Source organism: Artemia franciscana, chromosome 21 (genome assembly GCF_032884065.1).
Source record: "Artemia franciscana chromosome 21, ASM3288406v1, whole genome shotgun sequence".
NCBI lineage: Eukaryota > Metazoa > Arthropoda > Branchiopoda > Anostraca > Artemiidae > Artemia > Artemia franciscana.
The window spans coordinates 14,934,967-14,956,850 of record NC_088883.1 but is presented as its reverse complement, the minus strand read 5'-3'; the positions used below and the strand labels follow the sequence as shown (position 1 = coordinate 14,956,850).

Genomic DNA, 21,884 nt, shown 5'->3' with positions numbered 1-21,884 from the left:
TTTTCAATGGGTTTAAGTACTCTAAAACTAAAAATAGTGAAGAAGACCACACTGCCTTTCCAAAACAAACAAGCACAAAGTAGAAACAATAAGGAAAATCTTTTCAAGACAGTGGAAATCAAATCTGTGGATATTTCGGCCCTATGTCCAAGGGCCGTCTTCAGCACGATACGAGAAAGAAATATATATATATATATATATATATATATATATATATATATATATATATATATATATATAAATAAACTTACCTTAAAATGCGAGAATTAAAACTAAAAATGTTTTTAAAAAACTTTTTAAAACAGCACTAGCATCCTTACTTCAACGAAGTTCAACCAGGACTGGCTGAACTTCGTTGAAGTAAGGATGCTAGGGCATCCTTTCTCGTATTGTACTGAAGACGGCCCTTGGACATAGGGCCAAAATATCCACAGATTTGATTTCCACTGTCTTGAAAAGAGTTTCCCTATTTTTTCCACTTTGTGTTTACTTTAAAAATAGCCCTTACATTCATTATATTACATTGTTCCTTATATTATTCGGAAAAAACAGAAAGAAGCTTTGCACTGAACTCTAGAAAACCCTCAAAGAACCAGAAGGAGTGGTTGTCTTGAAAAGAGGCGATGATATCCCTGTTGACTCAACTGACATATGGAATGTATTCCAACAAGTCATTTTTTAATTGGGTATTTGGTGTAAGCGAGCCCAGTGTATATGGTAGCATGAATATATATGACGGAAGGTGCATTGTTCATACCAATATTTCCAGAAGAATACTCGGTCTGGATAGGCAATATTGAACTAACTTAAAATTTCAGAGACGGATATCAAGTCGACGAGGTGTATCATATAGAAGATTTAACAGATATATTTAAGAAAATGAACCCAAGAATTCTGTTCACAACAGCCGTAGTTAACAGTGACAGCGGTTTACCAGTCAAGGAAGCTCATTTTACGAGTATAGAAGAATTTCAAGTTGACAACACTGATTTGTTTAATGAAATGTCCGAGTGTCAACTGATAGAAACTCAGGTGGAACTTGAGATTATGAGGTACGTCAACCAGATATCCTCAGAAGCTGAAACTAAAGTGATGAAATCGACGAGACGAAGAGTGATGGAGTATCAAGGGGGAGTATTTTTCGTGAATATTGCTATAAAAATGGCAGCTGTCACCATGCTGCTTACAGATGAATCTGCGGAACTGGAGAGAATGGTGCAATATTTCACTGCGGTAAAGCTAGAGCCCCAAATGTTAAACTAATTCAAGATGGGTACATGCTGATATTTGATATAGGTGTTGAACATTTTGAATACAACTCAGATGTAACCAGTGGCGTAATTTCATCAAAATCCTGGGAGAGGGGAGAGTTGGAGCAAATTTTCCATAATTAAGTGAAAAAGATAGTGAAAAAAAAACATTTGGTACCATTAAGGTACTATTTAGTACTATAAAAGTACTATAAAGTTACTTTATAGTAATATAAAGGTAAAATGTACTAAAAAACTGATCAGTTTCTTTTGATTCTTGAATTATGTAGGTTTTTCTCAGTACTGACCAGATTTTAGAAGAAACTAAATTTCAGCCGTGTGGCAAACTGAGGTTTGAGTGGGTGGGGGAGCAAACCAAAGTCTGGGGAGGGCAGTTGCCCCCCTGCCCCATAGCAAATAACGTCCCTAGATATGACATATTCATTCCCAGCTAACGGCAAGTTTAACCAACAACAAAAGTACATATACAATAGCCTTAAAAGCGAACATAGAAGGGATAAGTGCAGTCACCCCTGAGGTTAGCTAGGAAGATATGCATCTCCTAGCAAGAAAAGTTATGCTAGAGGGGCTCACTTTGGCAGGCATAGTGCAAGGCAATATGAATGTAATAACGAGAAACCATCTTGGTGGTTTGAGTTTTGGAGGTAGATATATTTCTGACTTTGAACCTTGGATGCTATTTCAACGACTATACACTGAAATAAGCACTCGGAGATCCCACTTTATCACAATTTTTAGTTCTGAGCGAAATTAAAAAGTATAAAGATTTTGTGGGTGTCAGAATAGAGGATAGTATTGTTGTTGCCAAAGACTATTGTGAATTGATAACCAAAGCTCGTCAGGTTTTTCTCCTGGACATACATTCTTCTAGAAGGACCAGATGGTATCTGGACTCCCAAGACACACAACTAGGAGGTTTACTGTGTCTTCTTTTGTGGCAACCCTTTCCGGTAAATTTCCAAATGCTAAATATTTTGGACCCTCCCCCCCTACTCTGACTTCCTCTGAAAATTTCTAGTCATGTCCTAATCCCCAAAAAGCATAAGTAAGACACCAGCAATTACATATCCCCAAGATTGGTAGAGATTCAACTTATGGCATACACATGTCCAAGTTATGACTCCTAGAGCCTCCTATCAATGCCTACAGGAGTTAAGTTGTGTTTTGACACACAACTTCTACTACACTAACTCTTACTTTATATCAGTTTCTGTTTAAATCCAACAGCTCCTTCTAGCAGATGTGTGAATAACAACATTTTTACCCCCTCCCCCCATTACTGACAAAGATTGGGATTACAGCCAGATGTATTTCACTAAATTGGCTTTAAGATCCAATTCTTAAACACTTTATTCATATATATATATATATATATATATATATATATATATATATATATATATATATATATATATATATATATATATATATATATATATATATATATATATATTGTGTTTTAGTAATTCTTTTATGATTTTGTCTTTTACCAATGAACTAAGCAGATCAATAAAATTCCCTTCAAATGTGTAGAAAATTATTTGATAAATATCAAATGACTCGTGGATTCGAAATATTACTCCAACAATCAAAACCAATCGCTTCAAAATAACCAATATTTATGTTGAACTAATAATTAGGCATCATTCTTAATATTCCTGAATGAAATAGAATAAAAAAGAAAGGTCTGACAAAGAAGCTGTCCTTTCAAAAATAATAAAATGAGATTGAAAGTCTCAAATGTAAGTATTCTAAGAATTTTGTTTTCATTTCCAATAATCTTGATTAGCTTCGTGATTTTCTTTTTTTGTTGTTGTTATTGTTGTTGGAGGGTAGGCCCGCACAAATTTGTTGTAATTCATGTTAGTTTCACGTCTGATTTGATTGCTCATTTAGATTTGTTCTTTTAAGGTTGCATCTAGTCATCCACAGCAGCATCTGCTATTTTTATGTCTATATGATTATTCACTTTAATTTACGTTTGATTCATGTCTCGTTTATTAATTCATAGTAATTTCTATTCCTTTTAAGTCTTGACTCTTTTATGAATTTATTTCTTATTATTTCCGGTTGTACGATGGACTCTTTGATTTTCTGTGAAAATTTGTTTCGGATTATTTTCAATTCATCAAATTAAGATCATTAAAGTTAAATTTTACAACGAATCCTACGCGTAGCTTTTGTAGATCGGGAAGGGTTTATGGTCTATCACATAAATTTGTTTGTAAAGAGTAATGAAAGAGTATTTTTCTATTTGATATATACACAGTTAAAAATCATTTCTGGGCGATTTATTTTAAATAGCTTCTGGGATCAGAAAAGCAGAGTGAGGTGTTGGCACTTCCCTGGAGTAGTGTAACAGGATTTAATTTAATTAAAAAACAGTTAGTTCATAAATAGTCTTGGAGATCAGCCAAAACTGATTGAGGAGGTGGCAACTCCCAGGAACGTTGTTCTATATTTTAATCAATATAATGCGAAAAATATTTTTATTTGTCAAATAGTTTTCCCAACCTGCTTAGGGGAGGGGGAGATGGAGGCAGACACTGAAATTTTACCAGGTCCTGAAAAACCTAGGCATGCCTCATTAACGTTGTCATTTTGAGCGGTATTATGCGTTACTTTACCCCCTTCAGCATTTGAATTCGTTTCAAAGTCTAAAATACACTTAGCCGCAGTAGAAAGCGCACCCGATATATCCAAATCCAAAGGGACTTGTTTCCCCAGTTGATGACACATAGTTGTGCACACAGTCTGACAATTAGCACACAATCATTAAGGCTGCCATTTCAAGCAACACAGTTAAGTATTTCACCCCCAGCAGCGTTTGGATCCACTCCACTGTTTGGAAGATAATTGACAACACTAGAATGTCCATTAGAGATATAGCCAGATCCTTAGATGTTTCACTGGAACAGTTTACACGCAAAATGTTAACACCGAATAGGATAAGTAGCTGACAAAGATCAAGGCTACCATTTTACATCAGGACTACCAAGTAAATTACGTAATATCTGAAATTCAGATTCCAGGTGAGGTGCAAAAACACCTAGTCCAACTAAAAGTACGGGTAAGACCACTATTTTCCGCAGTAGAAAATAACGCTGAATATTCCCATTACAGCAAGTGGACAGTCTCCATTGTACAGACGATATTTAGCAATAAGTAAAATGCTTATAATTTGAGACCAGGTGCAAAGGTACTTGATTGTAATTGTTGAGATTGTTCATTTGTACACGTAGTTGTCATAGCCCTCAATTTGAGCAGCATGTGGTGATGCTAAATATTCCCTGCAATTTCTAGAGTTGGGATTCACTTCAATGTCCAAATCATTTAGATGCACCGAACACCCACAGTATACAGCCAGATGCAAAGGAGTTTTATTGTCAGTGTTGAAAATATCTATTTGTGTGCCCAACAAGATTAGTAACTGAAAAATGTCATTGGCAATTTCGGCAGCATAATTTAATGCGGAAAATCGTCAGTGATTTCTTGAACTTGGACTCGCTCTTTTGTTAAGAAATAATTGAGAATTGGTCACAGCCAGAGACAAAAGCATTTGATTGTGAGCTTTGAAATTACTTACTTCCAATCCTGGAAATGGTAGCAATTGGCAAATGTCAATTCTATTTTGTCTAGAATAATTTAAAGCTGAACTTTGCCAATGGCGCCCTCTAAAAGTTGGATTCGGTCCATTTCTAGTTTTAAATTGAGCCAAATATTTCAAGTCTGTTAAAGTCACAACTTCATTCTGTAAATGCTAGATAACTCATAATTAATGTACGGTTTAGTAGCTTCATCGTTATAATTTGCTAAACTAATGAAAAGATTTCAGAATGACGATAAGGAGAAATAAAATTTTATCTATTACAAAAAATCTTTCAAAACAATATTAAAAAAAAAAAATTACAAGGCAGCATGCTTACTAAGACTAGTTCAGTTGATACGAATTGATTGACGTTAATTTTTATTTATGCATAATTTAAAACAAGATAAACTTTTTTTAAGTTTTTCTTTCTAAGAATTAAATCCTAAGGCGAGTTAAAGATAATAAGCCAAACTAAAATGAATAGGTACAACTATGAATGAATAAACATAAGAATTAATTGAGTCATCACCTCAAACTTAAAAAGCAGAAATAATCGCAAACAAGAGTGGTTTCCTGATTTGGATGATTTACTAGTTTAAAAAAAAAATCATACATCCTAGGGAAAGAATGAACAAAACCATAGAGAACAATGAAGGGACTGTCAAGGTGACTTCATGGCTGACAAGACAAAACATATTTACCAGTATTTTTTTAGTTTCTTGCATTTTACGAAATTTGCCTTTTCTTCGAAACTTCCATTTAAATCAGTAGGATGCTGAAGATGTAGTATGACATCAATTAATAGGCCTTCTGAAGACTTGGTTTCTTCTAGAAAAGTATTTAGTTATTTAATAAGACACTGAAAAACACTTTCACTATGACCGAAAGAAAATCGTTAAGTAAGTGAACTAAAAAAAAAAATAAGATAAAAAAGGGATTTTTTTTTAAACCATTAATAACGCAGTTATCACATTCTCATCTCTTGGATCAAGATATTTCAACTTTTCATAACAAGGGATAAAATTTTTTCCCTTTACCCGTGATAGATAAATACTGCAAATACCCAAAAAAAATCAAGGGAATGTCTTTCAATACGGTATATCCGTAAATAAATAAAAAGTTAAGAATGCTGAACAGCAGCAATACAGCACATGCAATTATTTGCTAAATAAAAAAAAAATAAAAATTCATTTATTGAAAAGTCCATTAAATGAGAGAGTTGAGTGACTTTGATAATTTTTAAACTGCCAGAACCATTTTTCAATATAATTGTGATCTATAATTTCATTTTCTAATTTTATTCTTCTAGCATAATTGTAATCATTACATAATCATCTCTTATGAGTTAGTTTTGATTCATAACATGGTAAGGCGCATTACTCACTTATTGGCTTTACAAAGATGACTTGGTAAAAGTCTTACATTTCCAGAAATAATATGAGAGGACCAAAAGAGAACAGTTACTCGGTATTTTTGGAGATTTATCATTAGGCTATTGACTGGTAAGATCTATTAAAAAGCTTACAAAGCTTAATTAATTTCAAAACAAAACGATCGGAAATTTTAATAAATAGCCGAGTCAAACTCAAACAAGCAATCATTAACATGAATAGGGATGATAACCTCTATGCCCTCAGAAGACCATAATACAATTTCACTTTACTGGAAAAAAACTAAACAAACTAATGACCGTTGATTGTCAGTTAAATTGACATATACTGACATTTCTTCGTCAAGGTCTTGATAATTTTCCATTTATGAAAGTGAGAAAGGTGAGAACATTTCAAACGTATTTTGTTTTATTAAAGCACAAATTGTGTTCTGGTCTTGAAAAGGCATAGGGGTTATCACCCCTACGCAGAGGAATTTTTGCTGGTTTTGAGGTTGACTCGGCTATTGATTGTAATTTCTGTTCGTTTTGAGTTTCATTTACTTATTGATAGTGAGTTATGGTATTTTTACGCTTGGAGGATTATTTGACTTTATTTTTGCTCGTTCTTGGCTTAATGGAGCTCTTTACTTTTCTTTGAAACACTTGTCTTGTGGAAAAAGTGTTTTAAATTAATTTCTGTTCGCTTTTTATTGACATAGTTTTTTTCATGGAAAAAAGAAATATTGTACATTTTTTCAGTTTACTTCTGTAAGAATCAATGCTATGAGTCGATAACTGTATGTTGGAGAAACTTTTTCAACAATTTTTAATCCTGACATAAACAGTATTTTTTACTTGGATTTTACTGCTGTTGACCTGAAAAATAAAACTTAATATCATTCCCAAAAGATTCTATCTATGCTTTTTGACAACCTCAATACACTTACACTCTTTTTATTAATTTAAATTGTAAGAATAGAAGTAGTAATAGTAGTATACTAAACTGACAACCCACAGCCATTTTTTCAGTACAGTGAAAATTATGTTCTGGTCTTGAGAAGGTATAGGGTTTTCAAAGACATAATTTCTAGACCTTTTAACTACACTGAACAAAATGGCTATCTGAAATTATATATAACTTATATGCCCTCAGGGTATAACTTACAACCCTTACCCTGAGGGTTCTGGAGGCGGGTTGTCATCCTTAAGGACATATTTTCTGGACCTTTCTATTACGTTGAAAAGAATGGATATCTAAAAATTTGAATTGGATGGGTTTGGGGAAATGGTGGGCGTGGGAGGGGGGCTAGTTGCTCTCCAATCACTTTTGACTATCAAAAGGGGCACTAGCCCTTTCAATTCCCAATCGAATGAGCTCTTTTCGAAGTTTCTACGACAACAAATGACCATCTCAAAATTCAAATTAGATACACCGGGAAAATACGAGGCGTGTGTATGGGGGGGGGTATCCACCCTCCGATCACTATGAATATTAAAAGGGGAACTAGAACTTTTGATTACCAATCTAATGATACCCCTCCAAAGTTTACACAATCACCCCTTCTATATCGACCTTATAAAACCCCAGGACACAACTTACAACCCTTTCCCTTAGGACTGCAAAGGGGTTGTCATCCTCAAAGACATAATTTCCGGACCTTTCAACTACGCTGAGTAAAATGGCTATATAAAAATTTTGATTATATGTGTTTGAGGAAATAATGGGTGTGGGAGGTGGGTTAGTTGCCCTCCAATCGCTTTCGACTATTAAAAAGAGCACTAGCCCATTCATTTTCCAATCGAATGAGCTCTTTTCGAAGTTTCTACGACAACAAATGGCCATCTCAAAATTTCTATCAGTTGCATTTCGGGAAAATACGAGCTATGGGGTATTATTTTTGCGAAAAAAAATTATTTGTGGACTCGCCATTTCAACAGTTTTGCAGGATGGAGGGGGTGAATAGTATACTGTTTAATCAATAGCGCCAAAAGAAAGCGATACTTTGACACTTCCTTTTGTCCACGCTACCCAAATCTAGATTTTTTTTCACACATGGGTGAAATAAAATGAAAATATATAAGCAACTGGTAAAAATTTTAATGAAAACAGTAAAAACAATTACTAATTAAAACAATTTCTCTTGGTTTAACATTTTCATGCATGCTCTTAAAAGAGATAGGAAAAATACTTAAGAACAGAGAAGATTCCAAAAGATACTTCAATATGTATACATTTTCACCCAAGGAAATTCTAAGAAATCCCTCCAATAATGAATTTTGAAAACATTCACTTTTGTTTAACTAATTTACCCTCTATCCACCCTTTGATCATTTTGAATCTTAAAAAGGGCACTAGAATATCTGACTTCCAATCAAATGAGCCCACTCCGGAGTTTTTACAATCATCCTTCCTATATATACCTTATATGCCCCAGGGCATAACTTATAACCTTTGTACTGAGGGCTGTTGAAGGGGGGGGGGTTCATCCTTAAAGACTGCATCTTTCAATTACTTTGAACAAAATGGCTATCTAAAAATTTAGATTGGATGTGTTTGGGGAAATAGTGGGCGTGGGAAGGGGGTTAGTTGCCCTCCAATCACAATGACTATTAAAAAGAACACTAGCTATTTCAATTTTCAATCTAATGAGCACTTCTCGAAGTTTTTCCGACAACAAATGGTTCTCTCAAAATTTACATTATATGCATTTCGGGAAAATATGAGGTGTGTGTGCGGGAAGGGGTATCCATCCTCCGATCACTCTGAATCTCTAACAGGGCACTAAAACTTCTGATTAGCAATCAAATGACCACCCTTTGAAGTTTACAAGATCACCCTTTCTATATAAACCTTAAATGTACCCAGGACATAAGTTACAACCCTTGCCTTGATGGCTGTGGGGGGGGGGGAGTTGTCATCCTCAAAGACATAATTTCCAGATCTTTCATTTACCTTGAAAACAATGGCTATCTCAAAATTTTGATTGAATGTGTTTGGTGAAATGATGGGCGTAGGAGGGGGGGTAGTTGCCCTCTGATCACTTTTGGATATTAAAAAGGACACTAGCCCTTTCAATTTCCAATCGAATTATCCCTTTTCAAAGTTTCTATGAACATTCCTTCGATACGAAGTGCTCTGGTCCTAACACAAAAAAAACAGTGTATCCACATCGCTCTTTACTTACGCAGCGCTATTGCACTGCGTAAGATCTTTCCCCTAAAGATAACATAGGATTAAGACAGGAAAGGACCCTAAAAGTCTTACCTGGTTAGGAGCAAAACTCATCCCATAAAATAAGTATCAATACAAATAATAAGATGCATTCATAGGTAAGTGAGTAAGAGTAGGAAGAAATAGTAGACTCTGTAGTGGAAGGGTAATTCATAGTACATTGCCTCAAGGATTGGTTTCAAGTCCATACATTGTCCCACCTGTATACACCATAGTTTTTGTACCTAAGAGTAATTTCCGTGGCACTTACCTTGCACAAAACTTTCAAATTCAACCAATTTTGTATAGCGACCAAGTTGTTTCAGGTCGAAAAATTTGGACCAGGGTAATTTTCCTTGGAAGTTCAAACTATTAGACTGCCAATGATATAAATGATCCCAAGGTGGTAATACCAGCGTGCAGTTTAGGATATTGTTCAAAGCAGCAACTCTCAGATACACATCTCGTCTTAAATTGAATCCTTCTCCAGGGTTGACATCATAGAATAGATAGCTAAACACTTACAAAAATAAGTGGAGTCACGAAAACAGAAATTTCTAATTGTGGCAGGAAAACAAAAAAACGATAACACACAGGAGCCACGCCCCTCTTTACTAACTCAATGACATCGTGTTAACTCTGGTTAAAGTAATGCTGGTGAACCTTAATTTTTGTGAATTAGATTTAGATTTTACAAGCGAGATTTGCAGGTTTCTACTCTTCAAAATGTTCATCTCATGAAAGCTTGATTGAACAATGCAATTCTCCACTGTTAATATTCCTAGCAAAAGTTTTTAGCATAAAAACCAAAAACTACCTAAGCACAGAGGGGTTGACATACACATTCGTAATTACACTAGCATAAAGATTGGAAATGACCTCATAATTTGTGAAGAAATACCTTATTACAAATTTTGGAACTGGATGTTTAACATTTTATTATTGAATTTAATTTTAGAACTAAAATTGTGTCTGTAACAATATCACATAGACCAGAATTATATTGAAGATCAACCATAATGGAGTTAATAAAAAGGTTTACTCAAATACTACTACCTGAAATAACAACAACTCATCACAGTACAAAATTAGTATCAGTTACTCAAAGTCACTCATTTATCAGTCACTCATTTAACTCAAAGGTTGGCACTCCTTATGGGAGAATGGTAACCGAGAATTTCCGAGATTGAGACTTAAATTATTAAGCAGTCTGAATAAAAATTACTCAACTGTTGAATGTGAATCTTCAGTTCATCAGCTTGGTCCCACTTGAATTTATACAGTGGTGACTCCAAAAACTTTAAACATAGACTTGCAAGTAGTATTTGAAATGATTTCGGTGATTGTCACAAGAATGTGAATATTAGTTTTAAAAAGTTCTATGATGTTTTGCTTTTTTACTTATCAATTTTCCTACATGACTCTATGAGTATTACCAAACAAACCATGAAAGAATCTTGGTATCCTTACGCATTAACAAATAGCATTTACAGTACATAACTTTGGTAAATAAAAGATTGATGTAATTTTTGTTGTCCACAAGTTATAGCAATACCCTTAACAAATTGCGAAGAAATACCATGAAAGCCTATCTTAAAGCTAAGGCCTCAAGTAGTTTTTCCTTTTATTTCAAATGGATTCACTTCTTTAATTAGTAACTGTACCAAGCACAAGTCAATATATAACTTAATTGAATTACTGTTCCAGCAAAGTTTTAACAGTACTTCTCATGTGACAAGGCAATGTGTTATTTATTCAATTTATGCGTGTTTAGAGCAGAATTGAGTGATAAACTAAAATCAATTGGCTTCAGAAAACGTTAAACTGCTGAAATAACACAGCGTAGGTAACTTAAGTAATCATGAAAATGTTTAATAACAAGAGCTAAGAGTTCATATGGCACTTGTGACGAGGTCGGAAGAGCCAAGAGCTCATATGGTATGATTTCTAGCAAAATTCTAATTTCTAGCCCAATTTTAAAAATCAATAGATTGATTTAAAAGGAAAATCAGAGGCTTAATGCCGGTCGGGATTTAAAATAAGAGCTCTGAGATACGAGGTCCTTTTGAATATCAAAATTCATTAAGATCCGATCACCCACTCGTAAGTTAAAAATACCTCATTTTTCTAATTTTTCTTCTCGCTTCAGCCACCCCAGGTGGACGAATCGGGGAAAACGACTTTATTAACTCAATTTGTGCAGGTCCTTGACACGTCTGCCAATTTTCATCGTCCTAGCAGGTCTAGAAGCACCAAACTCGCCAAAGCACTGGACCCCCCTAACTCCACCAAAGAGAGTGGATTCAGTCTAGTTGCGTCAATTATATATCTAAGACATTTTTTATTCTACCCACCAAGTTTCATCCTGATCTCTCTACTCTAAGCGTTTTCCAAGATTTCCGATTTCCCCCTCCAACTCCCCCCTACGACACTGGATCCGGTCATGATTTAAAATGAGAGATCTGAGTTACGAGATCCTTTTAAATATGAAATTTCATTTAGATCCGATCACTCCTTCGTAAGTTAAAAATACCTCATTTTTTCTAATTTTTCAAAATTAACCCTCCCCACAACTCCCCTAAAGCCTATTTCTAATTCAATCTGGTCTGGTCCCTGATTTGCCTGCCAAATTTCATCGTCCTAGCTTATCTGGAAGTGCCTAAGCTAGCAAAACCGGGACCGACAGACCAACAGAATTTGCGATTGCTATATGTCACTTGGTAAATACCAAGTGCCACAAAAACTGTTTTATAGTGGGTATATTTCTTGAATGAGTTAAAACGTTCAATCCAATTAATCATGAAATGCCATGGTATGATTTAGGAAACTTTAGTATCATGGGTTGTGCTTTAGCTTTGCTGTGCAGTTATAAGAAAAATTGTTAACATTGAAAGATAGAGGTGTTTCCTGATGTCAAAACTACATTATTTGTACCATCTCTCAATGTTTTGTTCTTGGTCCTACCTTATTCGTCTTTAAAAGTTTTCTCTCATATCATACCTATACACAGGGTGAGAGAATCTCTCTGTAATACTGATCCAATGGACACCCCTCTTCCAAGAGAAATCATAGAATATTTACTGTCTTTTCAGCTTTGCCCCTTTCCCTCAGAGTCAGACATGTGGCAGATTTTTTAGAGAGAAATAGTACCAGGCACTATCGATTACCCAGACTATAGGGAATTATGCACCTACATCTAACATTGTTGATTAACATTGTTAAGAACTTTCCATTTATTACATCTTTTACTTCCCAGGTTCAAGTCCCTCTTTTTGCTGATAATATAACATTGATTTGCACATCTCCAATGAAGAAAATATGACAGTGGGTGAACCATTCTTTGGCTAAGCATTAAAGAGCAATGCTGCAATAAAACAAAGTCAAAGTTAGATATTTTTTCTAGATACCGAAATTACTATCATTGATTAATAATATTAACAAGAGCTAAGAGCTCATATGGCACTTGTAACGAGGCAAGAAGAGCTAAGAGCCAAGAACTCATATTGTATGAGCTCTAACAAAATTCTAAGAACCAATAGATTGATTTGAAAGAAAAATCAGAGGCTTAATGCCGGTCGGGATTTAAAATAAGAGCTCTGAGTCACGATGTCCTTCTAAATATCAAAATTCAGATCCGATCACCCACTCGTAAGTTCTAAATACATCTTTTTTTTAATTTTTCCTCTCCCTTTAGCCCCCCCCCCCCCCAGATGGTCGAATCTGGAAAACAACTTTATCAAGTCAATTTTTGCAGCTCCCTGACATGCCTACCAATTTTCATCGTCTTAGCACGTTCAGAAGCACCAAACTTGCCAAAGCACTGAACCTCTCCCCCTAACTCCCCCAAAAAGAGAAAATCCAGTACAGTTACGGCAATCACTGTATCTACGACAATTACTTATTCTATCCACCAAGCTTCATCCCGTTTTCCTCCACTCTAAGTGTTTTCCAAGATTTCCCCCTCCATCTCCCCCCAATGTCAACAGATCTGGTCAGGATTTGAAATAAAGAGCTCTGACACATGAAATGCTTCTAAATGTCAAATTTAATTAAGATCCGGTCACCCATTCTTAAGTTAAAAATACCTTAATTTATCCTAATTCTTCCAAATTAACACCCTCCAGCTCCTCCAAAGAGAACGGATCCATTCCAATTATTTCAATCACGTATCTAGAATTTGTGCTTATTCTTTCCATCAAGTTTCATCCCGATCTCTCCACTATAAGCGTTTTCCAAGATTTCTGTTTCCCTCCTCCAACCCCCTATGTCCCCGGATCCAATTTGAGTCGAAAATGGAGCATCTGAGACATAAGATCCTTCTATATATCAAGTTTCATTAAGATCCGATCACCTGTTCGTAAGATAAAAATATCCCAATTTTCACGTTTTCTAAAAATTCTGGTTTCCCCCTCCAACTCCCCCCAATGTCACAGGATCTAGTCGGAATTTAAAATAAGAGCTTTAAAGCACAAGATCCTTCTAAATATCAAATTTCATTAAGATCTGGTTACCCGTTCGTAAGCTACAAATATCTAATTTTCCGAATTTTTTCCCCACCAAGTTTCATCCCAATCCCTCCACTCTAAGCGTTTTCCATGATTTTAGGTCCCCCCTTACAAAACTCCCCTTAATGGATCCCAATCCCTCCACTCTAAGTGTTTTCCAAGATTTTAGGTTTCCCCTTCCAAACCCCAACCCCCCCCCCAATATCACCAGATCCGGTCGGGATTTAAAATAAGAGCTCTGAGACACGATATACTTCCAAACATCAAATTTCATTAAGATCTGATCAACCGTTTATAAGTTAAAAAAACTTCATATTTTCTTTTTTTAATTAACCAGCACAACCCTCCCCCCCAGAAGGTCAAATCGGGGAAAATGACTATTTCTAATTTAATCTGGTCCGGTCCCTGATACGCCTGCCAAATTGCATCGTCCTAGCTTACCTGGAAGTGCCTAAAGTAGCAAAACCAGGACGAACAGACAGACCAACAGAATTTGCAATTGCTTTATGTCACTTGGTTAATACCAATTGCTATAAAAACTAACTGCATTGATGTTGATGAAACTTTTTCCTTTGAGGAGCACGTTGAATTTTTTAGTATGATTCTCTTGCATACTCTCAAATGCAACCTTGCCTCTTGTACTGTTCATCGCTTAGTCCCTTTTTATTCACACCTCACCCTGTTCAATTCTTGCAAAATAATGTTAGGAGACCAGGTTACAAATCTGATGTCCAAAAATCATAAACGCAAATTAACAAAAAGGACAGTTAACTGTTTTGAAGGAATGTTTTACTAAAGATAGGATCTTTAAAATCATATTACGTGGTCCAAAATAGATGGGAAACTTATCACCTTGTTTCAAGTAGATTTTCTTTCTTGTTTATGTATAGAGGTCCTATTCTGTGGGTTGATATAAATGAAACCATAAGCTAGGCTTATAATGAGAATGAATGGTGACATCTTCCCACTGTGGTTGAAGAGACAGCTCTGCACTTCTCAGGTTCTGGTTGTACTGTTGTTGTATGGTGAGCCTTGGTCGACCTCTTATGCGTCTTCCCTTGGAGCACCACTTGTTTAATGTTTTTAGGAGTCAATCCTCTGGCATACGAAGGACGTGACCAAGATAAATCCATCTCCTATGCATGAGGAGGGCACTAAGTAGGGGCTGATCAGTTTGCCAACAGACTTCTATATTGGTGACCTTTTCCTACCATGATATGTTCAGGATCCTTCTAAGGCGCATGTTCTCAAAAGCTAGGACACGTTTTTCCAGTTGGACGTTTATTTTCCAGCATTCGCTAGCATAGAAGAGGATGATCATCCTCCTTTTTCAACTTTTTTGAAAAAAGGAATGGTAAGATTTTTATTCATGATAGCAGATAAACTGTTTTGCATTTAATTATAGAAAGATATTGGTGTCTTGGAAACAATTTTTCACAACAATTTTCTTTTTCTTTTTTTTTATGGCAGTGGCAGTTCCATGCAGCACATAGGACATGTTTACAAGCTATGTCTTTGACGTGTTACTCACTGTTTTCAGTATTCAAAAAAATACATCAAAAGAGCACTTAAAAAGATATAAAAAACTGAGCAAATTGCAATTAAATAACGCTTCCAAATATTTGGCCAAAAATATACATCGACATATTTAAATTCTGAGATATATCTGTCTTGAAATATGTGAAAGATAAACTAGGATGTACAAAAAAACCATTCATTCTAATTTAAACAAAGAAGCTAGTAAAGCCAAATATGGCAGCTTATTCACTGAATCTTATGGAAAAGGTTCAGTAAACAATTAACAATGGAGCACAATCTAGGTATTTTGTTTGGTTTAAGTACAAAATAGTTTTTAAATCTTTTGTCAAAGAAAGTGAAAAGGAATGAAAGCATTCTTCAAATTTAAATTGGGAAAAGTTCATGAAGTCCAGATACCAAGGTGGAACAGCGGAAGGTATTGACATAAATCCATCCTAGTAGAGTGTATTTCAAGGAATCCAGATGTACACAATACATCTGCTATTATATTGTCATCTTAACAAATATGAATGCTGGATACAAATAAAAAATGGTATAGAAGTTAGTCTGGAATGCTTCTAAATGATTGCCAATTTGCTGTCTTGGAAAAAAACAGATATAGAGTAATCAAACTTTTAGCAATAGATCCATATCTAATATGACTGAAAAGATGTTTTCAAGCTCTTATATCTACTTCTCTATTTCTGAAGCTTAAAAGATTGATCTTTCTTGGCTTTTGCAAAGAGCCTTAGTTTTTGCTCAATTCTCCTTTTTTATTCTAGCTTTTGAAAACAAATACCAAAGACTTGAGTATAATTTGAAGTTATAATAATTTTTTTTATTTGAGAATAATTCTTACAAAGTATTTAGAACCTTATAGGCCAGGAATGAGGTCAAAATTTTTCATTGGGCTTAATTTGTGCTGTAAATAAATATCAGAAAATTCCAATTTCACAGCAAAAAGTTTGTCCAAGTTTACCAAAGTATACTTCCTTTAGAGTGAGAAGCAGTGGAGGCACAAATCATTAAACAAATTACTGGGGCACAATTTAGGTTCTATATTTATTCCCAAAACTCTATTCCATATACTCAACTCCTCTCAACATCTATATATTCTACCCTGTTTTTTGTACACATCCCCTTTGACTGCCCCAAAAAACACCTTCAAATCTTTGACAGGAATTATTCCAAATATGAGGGAGACTACCACTTCTTCAACCCTTGTTCTTTATGCTAAAGTATTAAAGTTCTTCAGAACCACTTTTCACTCAAATTCAATGGCTCTTGTGCTCAAGTAGTCTTTCTCAAAGAATTGTGACAAAAGTCAAACTTTAGCATAAAAAGCAAGGGCTGAGGAAAAGGTTACCCCCCTCCCTGATGCAAATCACAAAATAATTTCTGTTCAGTCTAAGTTTTAGTGTTGCTCTTTACTTCCAGTAAAAAAAAAGATGTTTGTTTTAATTTAATTTCTGAAAATTTTTCAAAGTATGCCAGGAAATCCCCTTACCCCACTCCTGTGTAATATTTCCCCTAAAAACTTACCTCCCAAGAAAAAAATCCCCCCCCAAAAAAAGAATGTCCATAAATTTCCCAATAACAAATACTACATATGAACAAAAGAGAGAATTGCATAACTTACAGCCCTTTTCCCAGGGGCTATTTGTACTCTTGTCATCCTTAAAGTTATTAGACATCTTAACTATGTTGGATGAAATGGTTATCTGAAAACTTTGATTGGATGTCTTTGGTGAAAAAAAAGGCATGGGAGAGAGGCTACTTGCCCTCTAATCTTTTTGGTCACTTAAAAAGGGCACAAGAACTTTTGATGTCCATTTAAGTGAGCCTGTTCTGTTTGAATAGGCTCAATATAATCACTCCTGGTACAAAAATAACAAACAAACAAACACAAAGCCATGATCTTTCTTCTGGAAAAAGAATCAGGAGGGTTCTATGATATGCTGAAGCTGATGGTGTATTTTCACTAACATCACTTGATTTTTTGGGGGTGTTTTCCCTTTTTCAAAATAAGGCAAATTTTCTTAAGCTCATAGCTTTTGATGGGTGACATCAAACATAATGAACTATAAATACATTTGAGATCAACATAAAAAACAAATATTTTTATGTATCTATTGTTATCATAATTCTGCTTTTGAGAGTTTTGGTTACTGTTGGGCCAAAGCACTCCTTACTTACTCCTGGTTTTATGGTAACAACAGTAAATGATACTCTCACATTTTGAATCACATTAAAGATGAATTTAAGACAAATATAGTAAGATCTATGCAAGAATTAAGAGGAACCTTTTAATCAGCAAATATTTTTTGTTGATGTCAAAAAGTTACAATACAAAATACAACTTTGAACTTTCCAGGGCTAAATATTAGGGTTGATTATTTTACTGGTTTGCATTATTTTTTTCATTTATCTCTTATTCATAATTGGTTCATTATGACAATCTGACAGAAAAAAAGGCAGACTCATATGTTAAGTCTGGTGCTATATCCAGGAGGATAGGGCTAGTATTCAATTAGCTAAATTAACTCATTGACAGAGTTCATTAGTTAAAGGTTAGTCCATTAGTTCACTAACTAAAATATAAAGATAGCATTCAATGCTTTTACTAAACATAACTATTACTGCTGTAATAATTACACACCAGTTCATCTTCAGAAATGGGAATCCTACCATAAATCAGAGCTGCTGGCAAAGGCTCCTTTTATGCCAATTAAAAGTGCACAAAGAAGGGAGCCAAAGCACCTTGACTCATTAATCATTGCATCAAATGTTGCACATGCATGGTCACAGACCCTTCCTTTTTTTTAAGCCTACTTGATTAAGAACAACATAAAAATATTCAAAAAAAGATCTTTTATACACAGTTCAAAAAACTTATAAAGGGACTTCTAAAACCGTTTTTTATTTGTCTATAAGACTCACAAGATTAGAGATATCTTCTTTTACCAGATTTTGGGATATGAATTAACACCCCAACCTTAAAAGATGCAGGGACATTACCAGACTTGAGGATAAGAAGTCAAAAAAGAAGAAGAAAAGAAGTCAGAGCAAAGTTGAGAAGATCCTAATTTTATTTTAAAACATTGTGGTTTTAATTTATGAAATTTATGCAATAAAGGATCAAACAAAATTGAAAATCATACAAATTGAAATGACTATTTAAAATTTGATCAACATACAAAAATTGTTTAGGATCATCAAAAGTATCAAAAGGTCACCAATAAAGCATCTATAAGTGATGTTAAGGTAATTAACTTTCAGTTACCCTAGATAAAAAGCCTTGACTTCAGATAATTATCTGCTGGAATCAGCCTTCAGCTTATGATTCAGTAAAATTTTTAATTGATTTTCGATAATAAATTACTATAGTTGAGAGGAGCACTTACCAGTGTTTCGCCAGGATATAGGAGACTTGAAAAAGCAAAACTGAGATGCTCAACTGACATTGCATTCTTTCATTTCAATTTTTCCGCCAAAAAGGACTGTATTCGCCTACATTAAGGTCTTAATCAGCCCACATTATAGATGACTATAGCATATTATTTCGGAATAAAAAATATTAAATAGATTGGTCGTCTTTGGTTTCTAGCCTGTGGGCTGCATTCAGCTCAAATTGGCAAAAAATACGTGTAGTCATGACTAGAAATTGGAGACCTACAAAAAAGAAAAACACTAGAGCCAATCACATAGTTGTTGCTGAACAGCAATTTAAATTATAAATGATATCTAAGGGACACTCGGTTCAGCTATCAAGTTTTATTATTCATATTTTATTCAAGTGAACACCAAATGCACTCAAAGATTTGTATCTGAATGTGATAAATTAAAGATAATGTCTATTTTAAGTTAGAATCTTCGAAAGCTCATTCAAAAGAGACGACGAAGCGACGTTTTTGGCTAAACACGGCATATTTTTAAAAGACAATAATTCCTTTTTTCGGTTTTTCTCATTGAGCATCAAACTTTGCCTTGCTATTTATATTATGGAAAAAAATTGTGAGAAATCTTAGTAATAATGTATAATAGAACTTTATATGGATGGATGCAGAGATTAACGTTCAAACAAATGGATTGAAAATCTGCATAATCTTTTGGCTTCCACAGAACTAAAAGGATTCTGACCCTATCATCTTACAATCACTAGTACAAGCAAATATTAATCAGCAATCTCCCCTAGCATACCGCAAAAGTTTCAACTTAATTTCCTTTGCTTTTCCACCCCTTTTGTCTCTTTACTTGACAACCTTGGATGTACATAGTGTCTTTTGATTTAATTCAACATCTCCAACAACATGCCCCAAAAGCTCCAACATAATATCCTCAACTGCACCTTGGATATTGCCTAGACGCCCTTCTGACAAGTAGGACAGATGTAGTGCCAGTTTGATGTAGTTTCGTATCCCCATACACTGTTCCTGAAAGTTTCAATCTAATATCTTACTCTTATCCTGAGACATTGGATCCATCCCTTTTTGATAACTTTTATGCACATAAACTTTTTGATTCAGTTCAATATTAGTAGCAGTAGTAGTCACAATTGCAAATGCATTAGTAGTAGTAGAATTAGTTGTAGTAGTAGAAGCAATAGGAGCAAAAATAGTCACAAGTATGTGCAATCGTAGTCTCAGTCACTGTCACGTGTTAGCGCAGTCACTGTCACAAGCATAGTCACAATCAGTCACAGTCACAAGCAGTTACAGTCACGGTCGCAAGTTGTCTCAATTAGTCGCAATCGCAAGTAGTCGCAGTCACAGTCGAAAGTAATCGCAGTAATAATATTAGCAACAGCAGAAGTCCTAGTCGTAGTATCCCTGAAAGTTTAGACTTAATACCCACAGTCGCTCCCGAAACATTGCTGATGAACTCTTTTGACAATCTGCAAGCATTTAGTATGCTTTGATTAAATTCAACGTCCCCTTCAAAATTTCATGAAAGTTTCGCCTTGATACCCATAACCTTTTTAGAGACACAAGATCAAACATGACCTCCTTTCCAATAATAAACCATATATGTAAACAATGGGCAATTTACCTAACTTAAAACCATTATCCCAAGGACTGCGGGGGTTATGTCATCCCCAGGGGAATAGTTATTGGACCTTAAGCGTTGCTAAAAGTCAGCTGAGCAAACAATTTTAGTAATCATCTCAGAAGAGTGTGACAATGTCAGTTGCGTCTTTTAGGCATGAAAGCGACAAAATTACAAATTACTCTGGTGTAATACATCCGAAGAGAGATCCAAAAAACTGGGTCCAGAATTTTCTTTTTTATTGGCTTAACACTTATATCTGAAAGTCCTCAGTTGAAGGGAACCCCGATTTAACAAAGAAAAGAAAAAATTGGTTCTCCCAAAAATAGGGACAGCTTGTAACTAAGAGCCGTAAGTCTCGGGACAATATACCCCATTTTTCATTTTTTTTTTATTTCGAAGCAAGCCAAAAAAGGAAATATTTTTTTTTGACTGGCTTGGAACTTTTAAGAGTTGTTGGCTGTGACAGGGGGGGGGGATCTCACATGTTTATTTGGAGAGGGAAAATGGCCTAACAACCATGTTGACCCTGAGCAGTTAGAAGCTTGCAGCGTTAAGTCCTCTGGCCAAGAAGAACCTAATATATATATATATATATATATATATATATATATATATATATATATATATATATATATATATATATATATATATATATATATATATATATATATATATATATATATAACTAATCACATGAAATAAATTGGCCTGAATTTTGCACAATCAAATTATTTTTTTTCTGAAAAGATTGAGAAATAAAACTGCAAGTCCTTGGGCCTGATGTAACCTAATATACAATAAAAATTTCAATCTAGGGGTACAATCTCCCCCCATCCACAACAGGTCCCCAAAAAAGAGAAAATAGACCCTTTTCCGATTGGCTTAAAACTTTCAAGTGTCAATGTTGGGATAAAGATACCCCAAATTATTGTTGGGAGCGGAAAGGGTGTTAGAGGGCACGGAAATATACTAAATTCTTGTGTCATTAATCAATTTGAAATTTACAGCCGTTAGTCCCTGCACCAACGGAATTTTAACGTAAAAGAAACAAATGTATTGGGCCGACTGGGGCCCAAGAAGGGCCTGGAAATGATTCGTTCGAAAGCATATTTGGAAAATCACATTTAAGCATTTCAGGATCAGCTTTGAAGTTGGATATCGACAGGGCTATGGAAGGATTATGAAGACGAGCAGTTCTAAGAAATTGGCCTATATCAATTCGGGACGCCAAAAAAGGCGCAATCTTTTCTGTGTCTCTCCTATAGTCCATCACTCGACTTAGTATATCATGTGTATGGTCTCTTCTTCTTGAAAAATGCTTTAGATTACCTTTACTTAACGAATTTACAATTATTTTATAATCAAGACT

The 21,884-nt window shown here is 34.8% G+C and overlaps 1 protein-coding gene across 3 annotated transcripts in view; it reads right to left on the bottom strand.

The window, feature by feature from the left end:
- The window catches only part of LOC136041015 (GDP-fucose protein O-fucosyltransferase 2-like), a 34,278-nt gene extending 15,269 nt beyond the window's left edge, over positions 1-19,009 (bottom strand). Inside the window, exons 1-4 of one of the 3 annotated variants that reach the window (XM_065725520.1) lie at positions 18,871-18,960; positions 12,684-12,807; positions 9,715-9,963; positions 5,562-5,688 (exon numbers count right to left, since the gene is read on the bottom strand). In XM_065725520.1, coding sequence (XP_065581592.1) covers positions 5,562-5,688; positions 9,715-9,963; positions 12,684-12,807; positions 18,871-18,930 — 560 coding nt within the window. In that variant the 5' untranslated portion in view covers positions 18,931-18,960. The other 2 variants (XM_065725521.1, XM_065725523.1) reach the window with 2 other exon arrangements.
- Positions 19,010-21,884: the final 2,875 nt, after the last annotated feature.